The 27,984-nt window shown below is 46.7% G+C and overlaps 1 protein-coding gene across 2 annotated transcripts in view; it reads left to right on the forward strand.

Moving 5' to 3' along the window:
• The window catches only part of LOC135547629 (pleckstrin homology domain-containing family M member 3-like), an 82,263-nt gene that overhangs the window by 37,628 nt on the left and 16,651 nt on the right, over positions 1-27,984 (forward strand). Inside the window, exons 7-9 of one of the 2 annotated variants that reach the window (XM_064976798.1) lie at positions 3,485-3,548; positions 15,262-15,419; positions 25,804-26,118. In XM_064976798.1, the coding sequence (XP_064832870.1) occupies positions 3,485-3,548; positions 15,262-15,419; positions 25,804-25,966 (385 nt within the window). In that variant the 3' untranslated portion in view covers positions 25,967-26,118. Of the gene's footprint in view, positions 1-3,484; positions 3,549-15,261; positions 15,420-25,803; positions 26,119-27,984 lie in introns of those variants that run through there. The other variant, XM_064976800.1, reaches the window with a different exon arrangement.

A 27,984-nucleotide genomic window follows, 5' to 3' on the forward strand; every position in this document is an offset into this window, starting at 1 on the left:
GTACCTTCAGGCGTTTGGAAATTTCTCCCAAGGATGAACCAGACTTGTGGAGGTCTACATTTTGTTTCTGAGGTCTTGGCTGAGACGAACAGAGAGTGGGGCTCTGAGACGCTCCTACTCCACACACACCTTGGGCTACAGAGTTATCCCAGCTGGTTGTCGGAAGGGGAAGAAGGCTGTGGTGGCGACCCCGGAGTGCTCCTCTCTCGCTAGAGACCCTGTTTACCACTACACCATTAGCACTCGGCGACTAACGCCCTGCCCTCCAAACACTGCAGGATTAATGAGGCCGGTGGTGCTAAACCCTTCCATGGACCCACCGGCCAACCATGGACCCACTATGGGCCAACCATGGACCCACTATGGGCCAACCATGGACCCTCTATGGGCCAACCATGGACCCTCTATGCCAACCATGGCCAACCATGGACCCTCTATGGGCCATGGCCAACCATGGACCCCATGGGCCAACCATGGACCTCTATGGGCCAACCATGGACCCTCTATGGGCCAACCATGGACCCTCTGTGGGTCAACCATGGACCAACCATGGACCCTCTATGGGCCAACCATGGACCCTCTATGGGCCAACCATGGACCCTCTGTGGGCCAACCATGGACCCTCTATGGGCCAACCATGGACCAACCATGGACCCTCTATGGGCCAACCATGGACCCTCTGTGGGCCAACCATGGACCCTCTATGGGCCAACCATGGACCCTCTATGGGTCAACCATGGACCCTCTATGGGCCAACCATGGACCCTCTATGGGCCAACCATGAGCCCTCTATGGGCCAACCATGGGCCATGGACCCTCTTGGCCTACCGCCGGCCATCCATGGACCCTCTGGGCCTACTGTCGGCCTGGAGGGGGCACTGAGGAGGCCTGTCACGGCCATCACCGCCCGCACTGATCTAACACACACCTCTGAACCCCACGGATGTACCACACACACACACACACACACACATAAGGATGCACACACAGTACACGTTAGACACACAGATCTGCTGCATACGTGTGGATATGAACACAGGCAGTCATTTATACTGTTTAAAGACATGGTTCTGTACTACAGTCATATACTGTTTAAAGACATGGTTCTGTACTACAGTCATATACTGTTTAAAGACATGGTTCTGTACTACAGTCATATACTGTTTAAAGACATGGTTCTGTACTACAGTCATATACTGTTTAAAGACATGGTTCTGTACTACAGTCATATACGCTCTAATAGCGTTTCAAACTTCACTCGCTCTGAGCCTTGGGGTGGTTGTTTCCCTTGCTCTGCATGGGTAACGCTGCTTCGAGGTGGCTGTTGTCGTTGTGTTGCTGGTTCGAGCCCAGGGAGGAGCAAGGAGGGGGACAAAAGCTATACTGTTACACTGGCAATACTATAGTGCCTATAGGGGCGGCAGGGTAGCCTAGTGGTTAAAGCGTTGGACTCGTAACCAAAAGGTTTCATGTTCAAATCCCCGAGCTGACAAAGTACAAATCTGTCGTTCTGCCCCTGAACAGGCAGTTAACCCACTGTTCCTAGGCCGTCATTGAAAATAAGAATTTGTTGCCTAGTTAAATAAAGGTTAAAAAAATAAATAAAAATAAGAACATCCAATAGTCAAAGGTTAATGAAATACAAATGGTATAGCTGGAAATAGTCCTATAATAACTACAACCTAAAACTTCTTACCTGGGAATATTGAAGTCTCATGTTAAAAGGAACCACCAGCTTTCATATGTTGTCATGTTCTGAGCAAGGAACATGTTAGCTAAAACCCGGACGTTAGCTTTCTTACATGGCACATATTGCACTTTTACTTTCTTCTCCAACACTTTGTTTTTGCATTATTTAAACCAAATTGAACATGTTTCATTATCTACTTGATGCTAAATTGATTTTATTGATCTATTATATTAAGTCAAAATAAGTGTTAATTCAGTATTGTTGTAATTGTCATTATTACAATAACATTTTTTTTAATCGGCTGATTAATCGGTATCGGTATCTGCGTTGAAAAATCATATCGGCCGACCTCTAGTCTTGATTATGGAACAGATTGCAGCTGGTGGGGATCTGCTCTGCCTCCAGCACACCTGTCTCTACTCACACAATCAGAAACACCCACACAGAGAGGGAGAGAGCACTGGGGGAGTGGCGGCAGGTTAGGGAGACACGGGATGAGAAGTAGAGGGCGTGGAAGGGACAGATGTAACTCACGTATACAGTATATGCACTCAAATTCACATTGATATAGATACTACTACCCCTTCCCACAAGGGTTTCCATGGTACCTGCATAGAGCTGTGTGTCTGTCCCTCTACACTCCCAGGAGAGGCATTGGAGCTGTGTGTCCCTTCAGTGTTAGTGCAGAGAGGGACAGCATGGTGTTATTTGTGCATGGAGGGACAGCATGGCGTTATTAGTGCAGAGAGGGACAGCATGGCGTTATTAGTGCAGAGAGGGACAGCATGGTGTTATTAGTGCAGAGAGGGACAGCGCAGGGTTATTAGTGCAAAGAGGGACAGCGCGGGGTTATTAGTGCAGAGAGGGACAGCGCGGGGTTATTAGTGCAGAGAGGGACAGCATGGCGTTATTAGTGCAGAGAGGGACAGCATGGTGTTATTAGTGCAGAGAGGGACAGCGCGGGGTTATTAGTGCAAAGAGGGACAGCGTGGGGTTATTAGTGCAGAGAGGGACAGCGCGGGGTTATTAGTGCAAAGAGGGACAGTGCGGGGTTATTAGTGCAGAGAGGGACAGCGCAGGGTTAGTAGTGCAGGGAGTCTATATGATCCCATCTCTCGCCCTCTCCATCTTTCACTCCAACTACCACCTCTCTGTCTCTCGCTATGTCACTTTGTGGATCCTTGAACTGTAACGTGAGCTGGTGTGGGTGAGTGTGTGAATTACTGTGTGTGTGTCGGTTTGGTAGAGAGTGTTGTGCAGAGGGCTATAATAGCGAGCCTGATGAGACGGAGAGAGCAGAGAGAGACCTCCACTTCGCTCCATTATAAGGCAGAGAGCTTTTAAACACCCATTCCCCTTCTGCCCCAGCCTGACTCTCATTCTATTGAATTAACCCCCATTTTCTCTGCAATTTGGCCCTGCCGTTACCATGGTTACACAGGCACTATCATGGTCCGTGTGTGTGTGTGTGTGTGTATGTGTGACATGACTCATCGTGTACATTTTGTTATCGTCCTTTATGAATCTCAACATGAACCTCACATCTCCTTCCTGTCATGTTTTAATATATGATAAACCATTTCACCAGCGTTGCTGTTCCAGGTCAGTACAGTGAGAGACAATGACACACACCATTGAATTCTACTTTTTATTGGTGGGGCCACCCATGCACACAGTGCTGTAAATCTGCTAAATGGCGTATATTATTATTTTCTGAAAGGATCTGACTTATGGTTCTAAGAAAATTGCATAACTAAAATGGTCAAAATGTTTGTCTTTCTCTCTCCCCTAAAGGATCTTCCCCAGAGATTACCTACTGCAACATATCCACCTGTACTCACTGGCTGACCTGCAACAGGTAATACACACTACACACATACTGTATGGTGGACACACTCACTTTCAAACATCAGACCGTTACAGGCACACTAATACACACTCATATATATATATATATGTACTGTGTTATATTTAAGCAGTCAGGTGTGGTATATGATCAATATACCACGGCTAAGGGCCGTTCTTGTGCACGACGTAACGCAGAGTGCCTGGATACAGCCCTTAGCCGTGATATATTGGTCATATTACACAAACCCTGAGGTGCCTTATTGCTGTTATAAACTGGATACCAACATAATTAGAGCAGTAACAAGAAATGTGTTGTCATACCCGTGGTATATGGTCTGATATACCACGGCTGTTAGCCAATCAGCATTCAGGGTTTGAACATTCAGTTTACACGTGTCAGGACAATGCATGGCTGCTAGGACCAGCGTCTGTCTCTGCTCGGACTCAGACAGGCATGTGGAGCAAAAGCAGTCCCTCCCAGTGAAGAGGTGCTCTGTCTCTGACACCTCAACCTGCTAGCAGCACTAGGCACTGGGAGAAGAGCTCACAGTCTGAGGACAAATTGTCCTTTGCCAGTTACAGTGGGGAGAGTTTCCCTCAGCCCTCTTTACAGTGGGGAGAGTTTCTCTCAGCCCTCTTTACAGTGGGGAGAGTTTCCCTCAGCCCTCTTTACAGTGGGGAGAGTTTCTCTCAGCCCTCTTTACAGTGGGGAGAGTTTCTCTCAGCCCTCTTTACAGTGGGGAGAGTTTCCCTCAGCCCTCTTTACAGTGGGGAGAGTTTCTCTCAGCCCTCTTTACAGTGGGGAGAGTTTCTCTCAGCCCTCTTTACAGTGGGGAGAGTTTCTCTCAGCCCTCTTTACAGTGGGGAGAGTTTCTCTCAGCCCTCTTTACAGTGGGGAGAGTTTCCCTCAGCCCTCTTTACAGTGGGGAGAGTTTCTCTCAGCCCTCTTTACAGTGGGGAGAGTTTCTCTCAGCCCTCTTTACAGTGGGGAGAGTTTCTCTCAGCCCTCTTTACAGTGGGGAGAGTTTCTCTCAGCCCTCTTTACAGTGGGGAGAGTTTCCCTCAGCCCTCTTTACAGTGGGGAGAGTTTCTCTCCCAGCCCTCTTTACAGTGGGGAGAGTTTCTCTCAGCCCTCTTTACAGTGGGGAGAGTTTCTCTCAGCCCTCTTTACAGTGGGGAGAGTTTCTCTCCAGCCCTCTTTACAGTGGGGAGAGTTTCTCTCAGCCCTCTTTACAGTGGGGAGAGTTTCCCTCAGCCCTCTTTACAGTGGGGAGAGTTTCCCTCAGTCCTCTTTACAGTGGGGAGAGTTTCCCTCAGCCCTCTCACTAGCAGTTTCTAGGCTGTTATGAAGGCTTGAATAACTGTTATTGGGATGAGGGTTACTTTGGTTTGGCGTAATCTCTTGCCTCTCTCTCCCACCCCCTCTCTCTGATCCCCCTCCCCCAACCTGGAGTTCTTCCACACTACTTCTCCCATATCTTCCACCTTCCCCACCCAGCCCCCTCTGCACCACCCAACCTCTCTCCCTCTCCCCTTCATGTTCCCCTCACCCTGGCCCGCTCACTAATGACAGACATTCAGAATCAACAAGCAGAAAAACTAGTGTGTTAAAGTCCACCATTCTTCCCTACATCCCCTGGCCTGACACTCTTCTCACCCTCGCGCTCTCTCTGCGCTCTTTTTCCTCATTCTCTTTCTCTCTATTCATCTCTCTCTATCATAGCTTACTCTCTCTCTGTGTCTTTCTCTCCCCCTCCCCTTTCTCTGTGTGTTTTCTCTCCCCTCTCTGTGTCCTCCTCTCTGTGTGTCTTTCTCTCCCCCTCCCCTTTCTCTCTGTCTTTCTCTCCCCCTCCCCTCTCTCTCTGTGTTTCCCTCTCTCTCTGTGTGTCTTTCTCTCCCCCTCCCCTTTCTCTCCTTTCTCTCCCCCTCCCCTCTCTCTCTGTCTTTCTCTCCCCTCCCCTTTCTCTGTGTGTTTTCTCTCCCCCTCCCCTCTCTGTGTGTGTTTCTCTCCCCTCCCCTCTCTCTCTGTGTCTTTCTCTCCCCCTCTCTCTCTGTGTCTTTCTCTCCTCTCTCTCTGTGTGTTTCTCTCCCCCTCCCCTCTCTCTGTGTGTGTTTCTCTCCCCCTCCCTCTCTCTCTCTGTGTCTTTCTCTCTCCCCCTCTCTCTCTGTGTGTGTTTTCTTCCCCTCCCCCTCTCTCTCTGTGTCTTTCTCTCCCCCTCCCCCTCTCTCTCTGTGTGTTTCTCTCCCCCTCCCCTCTCTCTCTGTGTCTTTCTCTCCCCTCCCATCTCTTTATGTGTGTCTTTCTCTCCCCCTCCCCTCTCTCTCTCTGTGTGTGTTTCTTTCTGTCCCTCCCCCCCCTCTCTCTCTCTGTGTGTCTTTCTCTCTCCCTCCCCTCTCTCTCTGTGTGTGTTTCTCTGCCCCTCCCCTTTCTCTCTTTACAGCTAATTGGCTTTCCATATTAACAAGCTGTTTCTTTTATTTCTCCTGAATAATCAAAGCTTGTTCATGACTGGCTTTTATTGTTTCACAGTGAGGTTCAATAAATACCGTCTCCCTGGCTAGTTATAGAGTAGACCCAGTCCTTCATGGAAAGCAGTAGTGCACTTGTCTCTCTTTGCTATTGAATTCCCAACAAACACCTCCTATTAGGAGCAGCCTTTCTATCTTTAAAGCAGTGTACTGTTTGCCCAGGGCCTGCCCAGAGGCTGGACTAGTTTGGCTACTGGCCCTTTTGTTGCTGCATTAAAACGTTTGTTTTTCCAGTAGTGGGGTAGTGGGCTTGTTGTAAAGTAGTGGAGAGGTGGGCTTGTTGTAAAGTAGTGGATAGGTGGGCTTGTTGTAAATAGTGGAGAGGTGGGCTTGTTTGTTGTAACGTAGTGGAGAGGTGGGCTTGTTGTAAAGTAGTGGAGAGGTGGGCTTGTTGTAAAGTAGTGGAGAGGTGGGCTTGTTGTAAAGTAGTGGAGAGGTGGGCTTGTTGTAAAGTAGTGGAGAGGTGGGCTTGTTGTAAAGTAGTGGAGAGGTGGGCTTGTTGTAAAGTAGTGGGGTAGTGGAGAGGTGGGCTTGTTGTAAAGTAGTGGAGAGGTGGGCTTGTTGTAAAGTAGTGGAGAGGTGGGCTTGTTGTAAAGTAGTGGAGAGGTGGGCTTGTTGTAAAGTAGTGGAGAGGTGGGCTTGTTGTAAAGTAGTGGATAGGTGGGCTTGTTGTAGTGGAAGGTAGTGGAGAGGTGGGCTTGTTGTAAAGTAGTGGAGAGGTGGGCTTGTTGTAAAGTAGTGGAGAGGTGGGCTTGTTGTAAAGTAGTGGAGAGGTGGGCTTGTTGTAAAGTAGTGGAGAGGTGGGCTTGTTGTAAAGTAGTGGATAGGTGGGCTTGTTGTAACGTAGTGGAGAGGTGGGCTTGTTGTAAAGTAGTGGAGAGGTGGGCTTGTTGTAAAGTAGTGGAGAGGTGGGCTTGTTGTAAAGTAGTGGAGAGGTGGGCTTGTTGTAAAGTAGTGGAGAGGTGGGCTTGTTGTAGAGTAGTGGGGTAGAGAGTTGGGCTTGATGTAAAGTAGTGGAGAGGTGGGCTTGTTGTAAAGTAGTGGAGAGGTGGGCTTGTTGTAAAGTAGTGGAGAGGTGGGCTTGTTTAAAGTAGTGGAGAGGTGGGCTTGTTGTAAAGTAGTGGAGAGGTGGGCTTGTTGTAAAGTAGTGGAGAGGTGGGCTTGTTGTAAAAAGTAGTGGAGAGAGGTGGGCTTGTTGTAAAAAGTAGTGGAGAGGTGGGCTTGTTGTAAAGTAGTAGTGGGCTTGTTGTAAAGTAGTGGAGAGGTGGGCTTGTTGTAAAAGTAGTGAGAATGGGCTTGTTGTAAAGTAGTAGAGAGATGGGCTTGTTGTAAAGTAGTGGGGTAGTGGAGAGGTGGGCTTGTTGTAAAGTAGTTGAGAGATGGGCTTGTTGTAAAGTAGTGGAGAGGTGGGCTTGTTGTAAAGTAGTGGAGAGATGGGCTTGTTGTAAAGTAGTGGAGAGGTGGGCTTGTTGTAAAGTAGTGGGGTAGTGGAGAGATGGGCTTGTTGTAAAGTAGTGGAGAAGTGGGCTTGTTGTAAAGTAGTGGGGTAGTGGGCTTGTTGTAAAGTAGTGGAGATGTGGGCTTGTTGTAAAGTAGTGGGGTAATGGAGAGGTGGGCTTGTTGTAAAGTAGTGGAGAGGTGGGCTTGTTGTAAAGTAGTGGAGAGGTGGGCTTGTTGTAAAGTAGTGGAGAGATGGGCTTGTTGTAAAGTAGTGGGGTAATGGAGAGGTGGGCTTGTTGTAAAGTAGTGGGGTAGTGGAGAGGTGGGCTTGTTGTAAAGTAGTTGAGAGGTGGGCTTGTTGTAAAGTAGTGGGGTAGTGGGCTTGTTGTAAAGTAGTGGAGAGGTGGGCTTGTTGTAAAGTTGTGGGGTAATGGAGAGGTGGGCTTGTTGTAAAGTAGTGGAGAGGTGGGCTTGTTGTAAAGTAGTGGAGAGGTGGGCTTGTTGTAAAGTAGTGGGGTAGTGGGCTTGTTGTAAAGTAGTGCGGTATTGGGCTTGTTGTAAAGTAGTGGGGTAGTGGGCTTGTTGTAAAGTAGTGGGGTAGTGGGCTTGTTGTAAAGTAGTGGGGTAGTGGGCTTGTTGTAAAGTAGTGGAGAGGTGAGGTTGTTGTAAAGTTGTGGGGTAATGGAGAGGTGGGCTTGTTGTAAAGTAGTAGAGAGGTGGGCTTGTTGTAAAGTAGTGGAGAGGTGGGCTTGTTGTAAAGTAGTGGAAAGGTGGGCTTGTTGTAAAGTAGTGGAGACGTGGGCTTGTTGTAAAGTAGTGGAGACGTGGGCTTGTTGTAAAGTAGTGGAGACGTGGGCTTGTTGTAAAGTAGTGGGGTGGTGGAGAGGTGTGCTTGTTGTGGAGGACTGAGCACTGCCATGTAGATGCTAATTGTATTGTGTGCCATGGCAGCAGCGCTGGTCCTGCCAACGACCTACAAACAACTGGAGGGGACAAAAGGGCATTGAGGGACCTGGCCCGGACTGGCTCAGCAGCCACGGGGACACATACTTACATGCAGGAAGGCAGATTCCCACACTGATACCCTGGTATGCAGCATAGGCAGGCCACAAACTATGTAGTAATCAAATCAAATCAAATGTATTTATAAAGCCCTACTTACATCAGCTGATATCTCAAAGTGCTGTACAGAAACCCAGCCTAAAACCCTAAACAGCAGGCAATGCAGGTGTAGAAGCACGGTGGCTAGGAAAAACTCCCTAGAAAGGCCAAAACCTAGGAAGAAACCTAGAGAGGAACCAGGCTATGAGGGGTGGCCAGTCCTCTTCTGGCTGTGCCGGGTGGAGATTATAACAGAACATGGCCAAGATGTTCAAATGTTCATAAATAACCAGCATGGTCAAATAATAATAATCACAGTAGTTGTCGAGGGTGCAGCAAGTCAGCACCTCAGGAGTAAATGTCAGTTGGCTTTTCATATCCGATCATTAAGAGTATCTCTACCACTGTCTCTAGAGTTGAAAACAGCAGGCCTGGGGCGGGTAGCACGTCCGGTGAACAGGCCTGGATTCCATAGCCGCAGGCAGAACAGTTGAAACTGGAGCAGCAGCACGGCCAGGTGGACTGGGGACAGCAAGGAGTCATCATACCAGGTAGTCCTGAGGCATGGTCCTAGGGCTCAGGTCCTCCGAGAGAGAGAAAGAAAGAGAGAATTAGAGAGAGCATACTTAAATTCACACAGGACACCGGATCAGACAGATGTCGTAGCCACAAGGACTCTCTAGTACAGACACCAACACTTTCACATCGACATCCTGCAGGCATAGACACAGGCAGTATGCCCATGTATGCCCTTACACTGTCACTGGGTTAGGGGCATGTTGGTCATCTTGAGAACTGTTGGTAAATTATAATTATGCTGTTTTTGCGTGGAAGATATTGCTGCATTAAAGAAAAAAACTCAAACACGACTGCCTCTCTTTCCCACAGCCATTCTCACTCTCTGTCTCTCACGCATTATTCCATAATCACTCTATACGTCTTCTGTAATCACTCTCTACGTCTTCCTTCTGTAATCACTCTCTACGTCTTCTGTAGTCACTCTCTACGTCTTCCTTCTGTAATCACTCTCTACGTCTTCCTTCTGTAATCACTCTCTACGTCTTCCGTAATCACTCTCTACGTCTTCTGTAATCACTCTCACGTCTTCCTTCTGTAATCACTCTCTACGTCTTCCTTCTGTAATCACTCTCTACGTCTTCCTTCTGTAATCACTCTCTACGTCTTCCTTCTGTAATCACTCTCTACGTCTTCCTTCTGTAGTCACTCTCACGTCTTCCTTCTGTAGTCACTCTCACGTCTTCCTTCTGTAATCACTCTACGTCTTCCTTCTGTAATCACTCTCCTCTTCTGTAATCACTCTCACGTCTTCCTTCTGTAATCACTCTACGTCTTCCTTCTGTAATCACTCTCACGTCTTCCTTCTGTAATCACTCTCACGTCTTCCTTCTGTAATCACTCTATATCTTCCTTCTGTAATCACTCTATATCTTCCTTCTGTAATCACTCTACATCTTCCTTCTGTAATCACTCTACATCTTCCTTCTGTAATCACTCTACATCTTCCTTCTGTAATCACTCTACATCTTCCTTCTGTAATCACTCTACATCTTCCTTCTGTAATCACTCTCTACGTCTTCCTTCTGTAATCACTCTACATCTTCCTTCTGTAAACACTCTACATCTTCCTTCTGTAAACACTCTACATCTTCCTTCTGTAATCACTCACGTCTTCCTTCTGTAATCACTCTCACGTCTTCCTTCTGTAATCACTCTCTACGTCTTCCTTCTGTAATCACTCTCACGTCTTCCTTCTGTAATCACTCTCTACGTCTTCCTTCTGTAATCACTCTCACGTCTTCCTTCTGTAATCACTCTACATCTTCCTTCTGTAAACACTCTACATCTTCCTTCTGTAATCACTCTACGTCTTCCTTCTGTAATCACTCTCACGTCTTCCTTCTGTAATCACTCTCACGTCTTCCTTCTGTAATCACTCTACATCTTCCTTCTGTAATCACTCTCTACGTCTTCCTTCTGTAATCACTCTACATCTTCCTTCTGTAAACACTCACGTCTTCCTTCTGTAATCACTCTACGTCTTCCTTCTGTAATCACTCTCACGTCTTCCTTCTGTAATCACTCTCTACGTCTTCCTTCTGTAATCACTCTCACGTCTTCCTTCTGTAATCACTCTACGTCTTCCTTCTGTAATCACTCTCACGTCTTCCTTCTGTAATCACTCTCTACGTCTTCCTTCTGTAATCACTCTCTACGTCTTCCTTCTGTAATCACTCTACATCTTCCTTCTGTAATCACTCTACGTCTTCCTTCTGTAATCACTCTCTACGTCTTCCTTCTGTAATCACTCTCACGTCTTCCTTCTGTAATCCTCTCACGTCTTCCTTCTGTAATCCCTCTCTACATCTTCCTTCTGTAATCACTCTCTACGTCTTCCTTCTGTAATCACTCTCTACGTCTTCTGTAATTACTCTCTACGTCTTCCTTCTGTAATCACTCTCTACGTCTTCCTTCTGTAATCACTCTCTACGTCTTCCTTCTGTAATCACTCTCCACGTCTTCCTTCTGTAATCAAAGTCTGTCACTCACTAGTAGACAGACTCTCCTCTCTGCACACTGGGGGCTGGTGGTAATCCTGTTTGGTGAGTGGGGTGGCAGGGAGCGTGTTATCCAAACAGAGCTCACCATGTCTTTATGTGTGTAATCCGGGTGGCTTTCTTAGCATCACTAATGGAGGTTCCAGGCCTTCATCAGGGGAACACTAGAGAGGGATAACGTAGCGGGTGTTAAATAGAGGTTTTAGGGGATTAAGCCGTTTGGACCACAAAGCCCCCTGCACAGGACAGGGCCAGAGGGGCGTGACTTTATCGGATGTGAGGGATGAGGAGGATTTGGGGAGGGTGGAAGAAGTTGGGGGTAGTTTGTTCCAGGAACAGTCACAATGACACTGCAGCGAAGGAAGGCAGCTGTAGGCAGGACAAATAAACGGTGGCCCCTCTCCGCTCTGCTCTGCACCCCTTCTTCAGACCAGCTCTGGGTGGAGGGTCACTTCTCTGTGGAGAATGTATCCACCTGGTTGGCAAAGACGGGGAGCCCTAGTGCTACTGCCATCCAAAGCATCCCCCTGTTCATTCATACCTCTCCCGCCATTTATTTTCCTTCCTTTAATTCCCCTCCCTCCCTCCCTCCCTCCCTCCCTCCCTCCCTCCCTCCCCCTCCCTCCCTCCCTCCTCCCTCCCTCCGTGTCCCTTCATCTCCCTCCCTCCGTGTCCCTTCATCTCCCTCTCTCCATGTCCACTGAGCATCAGTCACAGTCAGAATCCAGTGTGGTGTGGTGCCAGTTGTTTCATTCAGCTAAATGATGGAGTGTCTTAATTACCCCTGGTGTCAGCTTTGATCAGGGGGGGCATATATCATCTGGACTAGGCTAGGGGATGAGGGACACGCTGGCTGCTCTGCCTGGCTGGCTGGCTGGCTGCTCGGCCTGGCTGGCTGGCTACTCGGCCTGGCTGGCTGGCTGCTCGGCCTGGCTGGCTGGCTACTCGGCCTGGCTGGCTGGCTGCTCGGCCTGGCTGGCTGGCTGCTCGGCCTGGCTGGCTGGCTGCTCGGCCTGGCTGGCTGGCTGCTCGGCATGGCTGGCTGGCTGCTCGGCATGGCTGGCTGGCTACTCGGCCTGGCTGGCTGGCTACTCGGCCTGGCTGGCTACTCTGCATGGCTGGCTGGCTGACTCCCTACCTGCTCCACACTACACACAGCCTTTGATTGGTGGGCAGCAGCATGACTCATGTCACCATTCTAAACAGCATTATTAACAGTGTTGTATCTCTCCCAGAATGGAGGGAACACAGCCTCTGGGATGGAGGGAACACAGCCTCTGGGATGGGGGGAACACAGCCTCTGGGATGGGGGGAACACAGCCTCTGGGATGGGGGGAACACAGCCTCTGGGATGGGGGAACACAGCCTCTGGGATGGAGGGAACACAGCCTCTGGGATGGAGGGAACACAGCCTCTGGGATGGGGGGAACACAGCCTCTGGGATGGGGGGAACACAGCCTCTGGGATGGAGGGAACACAGCCTCTGGGATGGAGGGAACACAGCCTCTGGGATGGAGGGAACACAGCCTCTGGGATGGAGGGACCACAGCCTCTGGGATGGGGGGAACACAGCCTCTGGGATGGAGGGAACACAGCCTCTGGGATGGGGGAACACAGCCTCTGGGATGGAGGGAACACAGCCTCTGGGATGGAGGGAACACAGCCTCTGGGATGGAGGGAACACAGCCTCTGGGATGGGGGAACACAGCCTCTGGGATGGGGGGAACACAGCCTCTGGCATGGGGGGAACACAGCCTCTGGGATGGAGGGAACACAGCCTCTGGGATGGAGGGAACACAGCCTCTGGGATGGAACACAGCCTATGGGATGGGGGGAACACAGACTCTGGGATGGAGGGAACACAGCCTCTGGGATGGAGGGAACACAGCCTCTGGGATGGGGGGAACACAGCCTCTGGGATGGAGGGAACACAGCCTCTGGGATGGAGGGAACACAGCCTCTGGGATGGAGGGAACACAGCCTCTGGGATGGGGGGAACACAGCCTCTGGGATGGAGGGAACACAGCCTCTGGGATGGAGGGAACACAGCCTCTGGGATGGAGGGAACACAGCCTCTGGGATGGGGGAACACAGCCTCTGGGATGGAGGGAACACAGCCTCTGGGATGGGGGGAACACAGCCTCTGGGATGGGGGGAACACAGCCTCTGGGATGGGGGGAACACAGCCTCTGGGATGGAGGGAACACAGCCTCTGGGATGGAGGGAACACAGCCTCTGGGATGGAGGGAACACAGCCTCTGGGATGGAGGGAACACAGCCTCTGGGATGGAGGGAACACAGCCTCTGGGATGGGGGGAACACAGCCTATGGGATGGGGGGAACACAGACTCTGGGATGGAGGGAACACAGCCTCTGGGATGGAGGGAACACAGCCTCTGGGATGGAGGGAACACAGCCTCTGGGATGGGGGGGAACACAGCCTCTGGGATGGGGGGAACACAGCCTCTGGGATGGAGGGAACACAGCCTCTGGGATGGAGGGAACACAGCCTCTGGGATGGAGGGAACACAGCCTCTGGGATGGAGGGAACACAGCCTCTGGGATGGAGGGACCACAGCCTCTGGGATGGGGGGAACACAGCCTCTGGGATGGAGGGAACACAGCCTCTGGGATGGAGGGAACACAGCCTCTGGGATGGGGGGAACACAGCCTCTGGAATGGAGGGAACACAGCCTCTGGGATGGGGGGAACACAGCCTCTGGGATGGGGGGAACACAGCCTCTGGGATGGAGGGAACACAGCCTCTGGGATGGGGGGACCACAGCCTCTGGGATGGGGGAACACAGCCTCTGGGATGGGGGAACACAGCCTCTGGGATGGAGGGAACACAGCCTCTGGGATGGAGGGAACACAGCCTCTGGGATGGGGGGGGGCTGTGTTTTCAGCCACTGATTGAGGTGTGACTGTGTAAGGACTATTCCTGGTTGTGGCCCATTCTTTAGGTCAGGGATCATCAACTGGATTCAGCCGCGGGGCGATTTTTGTGTTGAGTAGATGGTCAGGGGGCCAGAACATAATGACAAATAGTTTGTAGACTGCAAATTGACCGAAAGAAGCACAAACCAATATAACATTTGACTTAAACGTACTAATTTCAAACATGGCTTACATTTGTATGCAATCACATACAGCACCAGTCACACCTACTCATTCCAGGGTTTTTCTTTATTTTTTACTATTTTCTACATTGAAGTCATCAAAACTATGAAATAACACATATGGAATCATGTCGTAACCCAGAAAGTGTTAACACAAATCAAAATATATTTGATGTACATCACATTTTACATGATGTAATGTCTTTCTCTGTCCAAACCATCCAGACATAACCTCCCCCTCCCCTGCAGAGTATCCATCTCCAGTTGGGGGGGTCTCCTTTCTCCTTCACCCTCTCCTTTCCTCTGCCCTTCTCTCTCTCTCTTTCTCCTTCTCTTCTCTCCCCCAGGCTGAAGAATGCCTGGCAGGCCCTTTAATTGCTGCAGCCGGGGCCAGGTGTAGCCACTTGTCTCAGCCTCCTTCAGTGTTCTCTGGAGGTCCACCCAGGCTGGGCCCCTTCCCTTCCCCAGACTCATTCAAAGGGGCCACAATGCTCTCTCTACCAGGCCCCCAAGATTCAAAGGCCCTGCTGGTTTTTAACTACGCACCCCCCAGTCCAGTAAATGGCGTTCACATATCATTTTTTTTTTGTTGCTAAAACGGCCCCTCACAAAAAAAGGGCTCCCCCTCATGTTACCCCCCAACACCTCCTTCCCAGGCCTCTCCAGCCTCCAGTTCTTTCTCCCAGGGCCTTTATTAGTTTTGTGAATTCCTGACGAACTCTTGTCCATCTCTTTGCAGTGGCTCCCGTTGGGACCTGTATCAACCCTGTTTGTCCTTCCAGGGAAAATCCTCCTGTCTTGTTCTCTCTCTATAGTAGAATATATGACTGCAGGGAATTAATGTAGATGAGAAATAGAATGGTTGATTTAGAATGAGAATTTAGAAACATTTTCTATTTTATTCAATAATGTGCCATGAAGAAAATGTCCTATTTTTTCCCTCCCCCTGTCCCTACAGGTGATAGATGGGACCCTGGCCCCCTTCCTCTCCAAGGTGATTCAGTTTGCCAGTTCCCACGTCTACAGCTGCAGACAGTGCAGAGAGAAGGGCTTCATCTGTGAGATGTGTCAGAACGGACAGGTCATCTACCCCTTCCAGGAGAGTGCTACTAAGAGGTGAGTCCCCTGTATGCACAGATCTAGGATCAGCCCAATATCCCACTAACCCGCAACCAGGAAATGGCGGAGCGATTTCTGCATGTCGCACCTTTAGCTATTCGGGGTAATGCAGAAAACTGATCTTAGATCATGATGGCATCCTGGAGAATGAATGGAGTAAAGAGGAGTGTGTCTCTGTCTCTTGTTAGTCACACCAGCTGGAAGGGGCACGGGTGATAGGGACATGGCACCGTGCTGGAGAGGAGCAGTTGATCCTCCTTGCTCTGTCCCTGTCACTGTCCTCGTCTCCTGAGGCCCTCTCTGACCTCAGGGAGGTTTGATGTTTCACTGAAAAGGAATGGAGATCAGGAAGAGGAGAGGAGAGGACAGGGAGGAGATCAGGGAGAGGAGAGGAGAGGACAGAGAGGAGAGGACAGAGAGGAGATCAGGAAGAGGAGATGAGAGGACAGAGAGGAGATCAGGAAGAGGAGAGGAGAGGACAGAGAGGAGATCAGGAAGAGGAGAGGAGAGGACAGAGAGGAGATCAGGAAGAGGAGAGGAGAGGACAGAGAGGAGATCAGGAAGAGGAGAGGACAGAGAGGAGATCAGGAAGAGGAGAGGAGAGAGAGGAGATCAGGAAGAGGAGAGAAGAGGACAGAGAGGAGATCAGGAAGAGGAGAGGAGAGGACAGAGAGGAGATCAGGAGAGGAGAGGAGAGGACAGAGAGGAGATCAGGAAGAGGAGAGGGAGAGGACAGAGAGGAGAGACAGAGAGAGGAGATCAGGAAGAGGAGAGAAGAGGACAGAGAGGAGATCAGGAAGAGGAGAGGAGAGGACAGAGAGGAGATCAGGAAGAGGAGAGGAGAGGACAGAGAGGAGATCAGGAAGAGGAGAGGAGAGGACAGAGAGGAGATCAGGAAGAGGAGAGGACAGAGAGGAGATCAGGAAGAGGAGAGGAGAGGACAGAGAGGAGATCAGGAAGAGGAGAGGAGAGGACAGAGAGGAGATCAGGAAGAGGAGAGGAGAGGACAGAGAGGAGATCAGGAAGAGAGGAGAGGACAGAGGAGATCAGGAAGAGGAGAGGAGAGGACAGAGAGGAGATCAGGAAGAGGAGAGGAGAGGAGAGGACAGAGAGGAGAGGACAGAGAGGAGATCAGGAAGAGGAGAGGAGAGGACAGAGAGGAGATCAGGAAGAGGAGAGGAGAGGACAGAGAGGAGATCAGGAAGAGGAGAGGAGAGGACAGAGGAGATCAGGAAGAGGAGAGGAGAGGACAGAGAGGAGATCAGGAAGAGGAGAGGACAGAGAGGAGATCAGGAAGAGGAGAGGAGAGGACAGAGAGGAGATCAGGAAGAGGAGAGGAGAGGACAGAGAGGAGATCAGGAAGAGGAGAGGAGAGGACAGAGGAGATCAGGAAGACGAGAGGAGAGGACAGAGAGGAGATCAGGAAGAGGAGAGGACAGAGAGAAGATCAGGAAGAGGAGAGGAGAGGACAGAGAGGAGATCAGGAAGAGGAGAGGAGAGGACAGAGAGGAGATCAGGAAGAGGAGATGAGAGAGAGGAGATCAGGAAGAGGAGAGGAGAGGACAGAGAGGAGATCAGGAAGAGGAGAGGAGAGGACAGAGAGGAGATCAGGAAGAGGAGAGGAGAGGACAGAGAGGAGATCAGGAAGAGGAGAGGAGAAGACAGAGCGGAGATCAGGAAGACGAGAGGAGAGGACAGAGAGGTCGAAGGAAGAGGAGAGGACAGAGAGGAGGTCAGGAAGGAAGAGGAGAGGACAGAGCGGAGATCAGGGAGAGGAGAGGACAGAGAGGAGGTCAGGAAGAGGAGAGGACAGAGCGGAGATCAGGGAAGAGGAGAGGACAGAGAGGAGGTCAGGAAGAGGAGATGACAGAGAGGAGGTCAGGAAGGAAGAGGAGAGGAGAGGACAGAGTGGAGGTCAGGAAGGAAGAGGAGAGTAGAGGCGAGAGAGGATATCAGGAAGAGGAGATGACAGAGAGGAGGTCAGGAAGGAAGAGGAGAGGAGAGGACAGAGAGGAGGTCAGGAAGAGGACAGGAGAGGAAGAGAGGGAGGGAGAGGGGGAGAGAGGGAGAGCTCTAGGCCAGAGAGGGAGAGAGAGAGCTCTAGGCCAGAGAGGGGGAGGGAGGGAGAGAGCTCTGGGCCAGAGTGAGGGAGGGAGGGAGCGAGGGAGGGAGGGCGAGAGCTCTAGGCCAGAGAGGGAGGGCGAGAGCTCTAGGCCAGATAGGGAGGGCGAGAGCTCTAGGCCAGAGAGGGAGGGCGAGAGCTCTAGGCCAGAGAGGGAGGGCGAAAGCTCTAGGCCAGAGAGGGAGGGCGAGAGCTCTAGGCCAGAGAGGGAGGGAGAGAGCTCTAGGCCAGAGAGGGAGGGAGGGTGAGATCTAGGCCAGGGAGGGAGGGTGAGAGCGAGAGCTCTAGGCCAGAGAGGGAGAAAGAGATCTAAGCCAGGGAGGGAGGGAGGGCAGAGCGAGAGCTCTAGACCAGAGAGGGAGTGAGGGAGGGAGAGAGCTCTGGGCCAGAGTGAGGGAGGGAGGGAGCGAGGGAGGGAGGGCGAGAGCTCTAGGCCAGAGAGGGAGGGCGAGAGCTCTAGGCCAGAGAGGGAGGGCGAGAGCTCTAGGCCAGAGAGGGAGGGAGAGAGCTCTAGGCCAGAGAGGGAGGGAGAGAGCTCTAGGCCAGAGAGGGAGGGAGGGAGAGATCTAGGCCAGGGAGGGAGGGTGAGAGCGAGAGCTCTAGGCCAGGGAGGGAGGGCGAGAGCTCTAGGTGAGAGAGGGAGAAAGAGATCTAAGCCAGGGAGGGAGGGAGGGCAGAGCGAGAGCTCTAGACCAGAGAGGGAGGGAGGGCGAGAGCTCTAGGCCAGTGAGAGAGTGAGGGATGGGGAGAGCTTCAGGCCAGAGAGATGGATTGGGAGGGAGGGAGAACGAGAGCTCGAAGCCGAGAGAGGGAGAGGCCAGAGAGGGAGAGTGCAAGCTCGAGGCCAGAGAGGAGGGAGAGTGCGAGAGAGAGAGAGTGATCTCTAGGCCAGAGGGAGAGAAAGAGAGAGAACTCTAGGCCAGAGGGAGAGAGCTCTAGGCCAGAGAGAGACCTGCTCCTCTCTTGGTCTGGTTGTGTCAGCATTAATAACATAACCTTGGACACTCAGTCAGTTTGCCTGCTATATATACAGTGGCTTGTGAAAGTGTTCACCCCCTTGGCATTTTTTCAATTTTGTTGCCTTACAACCTGGAATTAAAATTTTATTTTGGGGGGGTTTGTATCATTTGATTTACACAACATGCCTACCATTTTGAAGATACAAAATATTTTTATTGTGAAACAAACAAGAAATAAGACCAAAAAAAACCAGAACATTTCAGCGTGCGGAACTATTCACCCACCCAAAGTAAATACTTTGTAGAGCCACCTTTTGCAGCAATTACAGCTGCAAGTCTCTTGATGTATGTCTCTATAAGCTTGGAACATCTAGCCACTGGGATTTTTGCCCATTCTTCAAGGCAAAACTGCTCCAGCTCCTTCAAGTTTGATGGGTTCCACTGGTGTACAGCAATCTTGAAGTCATACCACTGATTCTCAATTGGTTTGAGGTCTGCACTTTGACTAGGCCATTCAAAGACATTTAAATATTTCCCCTTAAACCACTCAAGTGTTTCTTTAGCAGTATGCATGGGGTCATTTGGGGCGGCAGCATAGCCTAGTGGTTAGAGCGATGGACTAGGTTGCAAGATCAAATCCCCGAGTTGACAAGGTACAAATCTGACGTTCTGACCCTGAACAAGGCAGTTAACCCACTGTTCCTAGGCCTTCATTGAAAATAAGAACTTGTTCTTAACTGACTTGCCTAGTAAAATAAAGGTAAAATAAAAAAATTGTCCTGTTGGAAGGTGAACAGGTTTCCCTCAAGAATTTCCCTGTATTTAGCGCCATCCATCATTCCTTCAATTCTGACCAGATTCCCAGTCCCTGCGATGGAAAAACATCCACACAACATGATGCTGCCACCACCGTTCTTCACTGTGGGGATGATGTTCTCTGGGTGATGAGAGGTGTTGGGTTTGCACCAGACATAGCGTTTTCCTTGATGGCCAAAAAGCTGCATTCTTGTCTCACCTTATTCCATATGTTTGGGGAGTCTCCCACATGCCTTTTGGCAAACACCAAACATGTTTGCTCATTTTTTCTTTAAGAAATTGCTTTTTTTCTGGCCACTCTTCTGTAAAGACCATTTCTGTGGAGTGTACGGCTTACTTAAAGTGGTCCTATGGACAGATACTCCAATGTCCGCTGTGGAGCTTTGCAGCTCCTTCAGGGTTATTTTTGGTCTCTTTGTTGCCTCTCTGTTTAATCCCCTCCTTGCCTGGTCTGTGAGTTTTGGTGAGCGGCCCTCTCTTGGCAGGTTTGTTGTGGTGCCATATCCTTTCAATTATTTTAATGGTTTCTGATATTTTTTTACAACTCAACCCTAATCTGTACTTCTCTAAAATGTTGTCCCTGACCTGTTTGGAGAGCTTCTTGGTCTTCATGGTGCCACTTGCTTGGCGGTGCCCCTTGCTTTCTGGTATTCTGGTATTTCTGGTATCTGGGCCTTTCAGAACAGGTGTGTGTATGTATGTGTATATATACAGTTGAAGTCGAAGGTTTACATACACTTAGGTTGGAGTCATTAAAACTCGTTTTTCAACCACTCCACAAATTTCTTGTTATCAAACTATAGTTTTGGCAAGTCAATTACGACATCTACTTTGTGCAGGACACAAGTCATTTTTCCAACAATTGTTTTCCAACAATTCCAGTGGGCCAGAAGTTTACATACACTAAGTTGACTGTGCCTTTAAACAGCTTGGAAAATTCCCATTTTTTTTTAGATGCTTCTGATAGGCTAATTGACATAACTTGAGTCAATTGGAGGTGGACTTGTGGATGTATTTCAAGGCCTACCTTTAAACTCAGTGCATCTTTGCTTGACATCATTGGAAAATCAAAAGAAATCAGCCAAAATCTCAGAAAAAAAATTGTAGACCTCCACAAGTCTGGTTCATCCTTGGGAGCAATTTCCAAACGCCTGAAGGTACCACGTTCATCTGTACAAACAATAGTAAGCAAGTATAAACACCATGGGACCACGCATACCGCTCAGGAAGGAGACGCGTTCTGTCGCCTAGAGATGAACGTACTTTGGTGCGAAAAGTGCAAATAAATCCCAGAAGAACAGCAAAGGATCTTGTGAAGATACTGGAGGAAACAGGTACAAAAGTATCTGTATCCACAGTAAAATTAGTCCTATATCGACATAACCTGATAAACTGCTCAGCAAGGAAGAAGCCACTGCTCCAAAACCTCCATAAAATATGCCAGACTACGGTTTGCAACTGCACATGGGGAAAAGACCATACTTTTTGGAGAAATGTCCTTGGGTCTGATGAAACAAAAATAGAACTGTTTGGCCATAATGACCATTGTTATGTTTGGAGGAAAAAGGGGAGGCTTGCAAGCTGAACAACACCATCCCAACTGTGAAGCACGGGGGTGGCAGCATCATGTTGTGGGGGTGCTTTGCTGCAGGAGGGACTGGTGCACTTCACAAAATAGATGGCATCATGAGGACGGAAAATTATGTGGATATATTGAAGCAATATCTCAAGACATCAGTCAGGAAGTTAAAGCTTGGTCGCAAATGGGTCTTCCAAATGGACAATTACCACAAGCATACTTCCAAAGTTGTGGCAAAATGGCTTAAGAACAACAAAGTCAAGGTACTGGAGTGGCTATCACAAAGCCCTGACCTCAATTCTATAGAAAATTTGTGGGCAGAACTGAAAAGGCGTGTGTGAACAAGGAGGCCAACAAACCTGACTCAGTTACACCAGCTCTGTCAGGAGGAATGGGCCAAAATTCACCCAACTCATTGTGGAAGGCTACCTGAAATGTTTGACCCAAGTTAAACAATTTAAAGGCAATGCTACCAAATACTAATTGAGTGTATGTAAACTTTTGACCCACTGGGAATGTGATGAAAGAAATAAGAGCTGAAATAAATAGTTCTCTCTACTATTATTCTGACATTTCACATTCTTAAAATAAAGTGGTGATCTTAACTGACCTAAAACAGGGAATCTTTTACCAGGATTAATTGTCAGGAATTGTGAAAAACTGTGTTTAAATGTATTTGGCTATATGTAAATTTCATGAATGGAATAATGGAATGATGAATGGAATGATGAAATGATGGAATGATGAATGGAATGATGAAATTATGGAATGATGAATGGAATAATGGAATGATGAATGATGAATGGAATAATGGAATGATGAAATGATGAATGGAATGATGAATGGAATAATGAATGGAATGATGGAATGATGAATGGAATGATGGAATGATGAATGGAATAATGAATGATGAATGGAATGATGAATGGAATGATGAAATGATGGAATGATAATGATAGAATGATGAATGGAATAATGGAATGATGAAATGATGAATGGAATAATGGAATGATGAATGGTATGATGAATGGAATGATGAATGGAATGATGAATGGAATAATGAATGGAATGATGAATGGAATAATGGAATGATGGAATGATGAAATGATGGAATGATGGATGGAATGATGAATGGAATGATGGAATGATGGATGGAATAATGGAATGATGGATGGAATGGAATGATGAATGGAATAATGGAATGATGGATGGAATGATGAATGGAATGATGGAATGATGGATGGAATGATGAAATGATGGAATGATGGATGGAATGATGAATGGAATGATGGAATGATGGATGGAATAATGGAATGATGGATGGAATGGAATGATGAATGGAATAATGGAATGATGGATGGAATGATGAATGGAATAATGGAATGATGGATGGAATGGAATGATGAATGGAATAATGGAATGATGGATGGAATGATGGATGGAATGATGAATGGAATGATTAATGGAATGATGAATGGAATGATGAATGGAATAATGGAATGATGAAATGATAAATGGAATAATGGAATGATGAAATGATGAATGGAATGATGGATGGAATGATGAATGGAATAATGGAATGATGGAATGATGAATGTAATGATGAATGGATTGATGAATGGAATGATGGATGGAATGATGGATGGAATGATTAATGGAATGATTAATGGAATGATTAATGGAATGATGAATGGAATAATGGAATGATGGATGGAATGATTAATGGAATGATTAATGGAATGATGAATGGAATGATGAATGGAATAATGGAATGATGGATGGAATGATTAATGGAATGATTAATGGAATGATGAATGGAATGATTAATGGAATGATGAAATGATAAATGGAATAATGGAATGATGAAATGATGAATGGAATGATGAATGGAATAATGGAATGATGGAATGATGAATGGATTGATGAATGGAATGATGGATGGAATGATGGATGGAATGATGAATGGAATAATGGAATGATGGAATGATGAAATGATGGAATGATGAATGGATTGATGAATGGATTGATGAATGGATTGATGAATGGATTGATGAATGGATTGATGAATGGAATGATGGATGGAATGATGGATGGATTGATGAATGGAATGATGAATGGAATGATGGATGGAATGATGGATGGAATAATGGAATAATGGAATGATGAAATGATGAATGGAATAATGGAATGATGAAATGATGAATGGAATGATGAATGGATTGATGATTGGATTGATGAATGGAATGATGGATGGAATGATGGATGGAATGATGGATGGAATGATGAATGGAATGATGAATGGAATGATGAATGGAATGATGAATGGAATGATGAATGGAATGATGAATGGAATGATGGATGGAATGATGGATGGAATAATGGAATGATGAAATGATGAATGGAATAATGGAATGATGAAATGATGAATGGAATGATGAATGGATTGATGATTGGATTGATGAATGGAATGATGAATGGAATGATGGATGGAATGATGAATGGAATAATGGAATGATGGAATGATGAATGGAATGATGAATGGATTGATGAATGGATTGATGAATGGAATGATGGATGGAATAATGGAATAATGGAATGATGAAATGATGAATGGAATAATGGAATGATGAAATGATGAATGGAATGATGAATGGATTGATGATTGGATTGATGAATGGAATGATGGATGGAATGATGGATGGAATGATGGATGGAATGATGGATGAAATGATGGATGAAATGATGAATCGGATGATGAATGGAATGATGGATGGAATGATGGATGGAATGATGGATGGAATGATGAATGGAATGATGAATGATGAATGGAATGATGGAATGGAATAATGGAATGATGGATGGAATGATGAATGGAATGATGAATGGAATAATGGAATGATGAATGGAATAATGGAAGAATGGAATGATGAATGGAATGATGGAATGATAATGATGGAATGATGAATGGAATAATGGAATGATGGAATGATGAATGGAATAATGAAATGATGGAATGATGAATGGAATAATGAAATGATGGAATGATGAATGGAATAATGAAATGATGGAATGATGAAATGATGGAATGATGAATGGAATGATGAATGGAATAATGGAATGATGGAATGATGAATGGAATAATGGAATGATGGATGGAATAATGGAATGATGGATGGAATAATGGAATGATGAATGGAATAATGGAATGATGAATGGAATAATGGAATGATGAAATGATGGAATGATGAATGGAATAATGAAATGATGGAATGATGAATGGAATGATGAAATGATGGAATGATGAATGGAATAATGAAATGATGGAATGATGAATGGAATAATGGAACGATGGATGGAATAATGGAATGATGGATGGAATGGAATGATGAATGGAATAATGAAATGATGGAATGATGAATGGAATGATGAAATGATGGAATGATGAATGGAATAATGAAATGATGGAATGATGAATGGAATAATGGAATGATGGATGGAATAATGGAATGATGGATGGAATGGAATGATGAATGGAATAATGGAATGATGGATGGAATGATGAATGGAATAATGGAATGATGGATGGAATGATGAATGGAATGATTGATGGAATGATGAATGGAATAATGGAATGATGAAATGATGGAATGATGAATGGAATGATGGATGGAATGATGAATGGAATGATGAATGGAATGATGAATGGAATAATGAATGGAATGATGAATGGAATAATGAAATGATGGAATGATGAAATGATGGAATGATGAATGGAATAATGGAATGATGGATGGAATAATGGAATGATGGATGGAATAATGGAAATGAATGGAAATGGAATATTGGAATGATTAATGGAATGATTAATGGAATGATTAATGGAATGATGAATGGAATGATTAATGGAATAATGGAATGATGAAATGATGGAATGATGAATGGAATAATGAAATGTTGGAATGATGAAATTATGGAATGATGAATGGAATAATGGAATGATGGATGGAATGATGGATGGAATGGAATGATGAATGGAATAATGGAATGATGGATGGAATGATGAATGGAAGGATTAATGGAATGATTAATGGAATGATGAATGGAATGATGAATGATGGAAATGAATGGAATGATGAAATGGTGGAATGATGAATGGAATAATGGAATGATTAATGGAATGATGAATGGAATGATGTATGAAATAATGGAATGATGAATGGAATGATGGAATGATGAATGGAATCATGGAATGGAATAATGAAATGATGGAATGATGAATGGAATAATGGAATGATGGATGGAATGATGAATGGAATGATGAATGGAATGATTAATGGAATGATTAATGGAATGATTAATGGAATGATGAATGGAATAATGGAATGATGAAATGATGGAATGCTGAATGGAATAATGAAATGATGGAATGATGGAATGATGAATGGAATGATGGAATGATGGATGGAATGATGAATGGAATGATGAATGGAATGATGAATGGAATGATGAATGGAATGATGAATGGAATGATGAATGGAATGATGAATGGAATGATGAATGGAATGATGAATGGAATGATGAATGGAATGATGAATGGAATGATGGAATGATGGATGGAATGATGGATGGAATGATGAATAGAATGATGGAATGATGGATGGAGAGACAGCCACCTGTGTAGTATGCTGTCCTGTCCTATAGACACCTGGCAGGATGGCAACAGGTGGTACATCTTAGACAGACATGGCTGAACTGAACAGGGCCATTTAAAACTACATTTTATCCACATTTTTACTATAGTGATGTTTTCCCTCTGGTTTTACTTTACATTTCTGACATTGATGAAATCGACCAACCTACAATCACCACAGACTGTTGTTGTATTTTGGTGTGTGTGTGATCCAGATGTGATATCTGCGGAGCGGTGTTCCATACAGAGTGTCGTCAGAAGGCCCAGCCATGTCCACGCTGTGTCCACAGGGAGCTCCACCACACGAGACCCTCGTCCTTCTGGAGCCCTCACGACGATACACCAGGCTGCTTCACAATGCCCTACCAGGACACCTGATCACACACAGAGAGAGGAACAGCGGACCCACCTCAGAGCTGCTCTTACCAAAGTGTGTGTGTGTGTGTGTGTGTGTGTGTGTGTGTGTGTGTGTGTGTGTGTGTGTGTGTGTGTGTGTGTGTGTGTGTGTGTGTGTGTGTGTGTGTGTGTAAGGGAGGAAGGGAGGGAGGGAGGGAGGGAGGGAGGGTCGGCCAGGATACACAGTAACAGAAGTGTCGATGACTAAGCAAGGATCATGCTCCCTGACACACCTGCTTTTTGATCTGACATCACTCTCAGCTGGGAGAGATGGACACTAATGCAACACCCACTGGAGAGGAACTACTCTGCTTTCTGCATGAGAAACACTCTTTTCACACCACTTTAAACAGCTATGACCGGAAGCAAGGGTTGGAACCAAAATTATTTTTCCATTTTGTTCTGAACAGAACCATTTGTTTTTTAAATTTCATTCCACTGTTCTGCTCTGCAAAATAAAGTTCCAAAAAGTGCTGGTTTATATGGTTCTTTTGTTCCTTTTTAAACCGAAATATATACAGTACCAATCCAAAATGGACACACCTACTCATTCAAGTGTTTTTCTTTATTTTTACTAGTTTCTACATTGTAGAATAATAGTGAAGACATCAAAACTATGAAATAACGCATATTGAATTACGGGATGACCTTTCCACACACACACACACACACACACCAGGTGACTCAACAGCTGATTATGAGAAGGACAGCTAGTGCCAGTTGGTGTGATGTCACTATATGCAGTGTGTATGGACTCTATGTGGACTCAGTTGATGTGATGTCACTATATGCAGTGTGTATGGACTATATGTGGACTCAGTTGGTGTGATGTCACTATATGCAGTGTGTATGGACTCTATGTGGACTCAGTTGATGTGATGTCACTATATGCAGTGTGTATGGACTATATGTGGACTCAGTTGGTGTGATGTCACTATATGCAGTGTGTATGGACTATATGTGGACTCAGTTGGTGTGATGTCACTATATGCAGTGTGTATGGACTCTATGTGGACTCAGTTGATGTGATGTCACTATATGCAGTGTGTATGGACACTATGTGGACTCAGTTGATGTGATGTCACTATATGCAGTGTGTATGGACACTGGACTCATGATGTGACTCAGTTGGACTCAGTTGTGATGTCACTATGCAGTGTGTATGGACTCTATGTGGACTCAGTTGATGCGATGTCACTATATGCAGTGTGTATGGACTCTATGTGGACTCAGTTGATGTGATGTCACTATATGCAGTGTGTATGGACTCTATGTGGACTCAGTTGATGCGATGTCACTATATGCAGTGTGTATGGACTCTATGTGGACTCAGTTGATGTGATGTCACTATATGCAGTGTGTATGGACTATATGTGGACTCAGTTGGTGTGATGTCACTATATGCAGTGTGTATGGACTCTATGTGGACTCAGTTGATGTGATGTCACTATATGCAGTGTGTATGGACTCTATGTGGACTCAGTTGATGTGATGTCACTATATGCAGTGTGTATGGACTCTATGTGGACTCAGTTGATGTGATGTCACTATATGCAGTGTGTATGGACTCTATGTGGACTCAGTTGATGTGATGTCACTATATGCAGTGTGTATGGACTATATGTGGACTCAGTTGGTGTGATGTCACTATATGCAGTGTGTATGGACTCTATGTGGACTCAGTTGATGTGATGTCACTATATGCAGTGTGTATGGACTATATGTGGACTCAGTTGATGTGATGTCACTGTATGCAGTGTGTATGGACTATATGTGGACTCAGTTGGTGTGATGTCACTATATGCAGTGTGTATGGACTATATGTGGACTCAGTTGGTGTGATGTCACTATATGCAGTGTGTATGGACTATATGTGGACTCAGTTGGTGTGATGTCACTATATGCAGTGTGTATGGACTATATGTGGACTCAGTTGGTGTGATGTCACTATATGCAGTGTGTATGGACACTATGTGGACTCAGTTGGTGTGATGTCACTA

Source organism: Oncorhynchus masou, chromosome 10 (assembly GCF_036934945.1).
Source record: "Oncorhynchus masou masou isolate Uvic2021 chromosome 10, UVic_Omas_1.1, whole genome shotgun sequence".
Taxonomy (NCBI): Eukaryota; Metazoa; Chordata; class Actinopteri; order Salmoniformes; family Salmonidae; genus Oncorhynchus; species Oncorhynchus masou.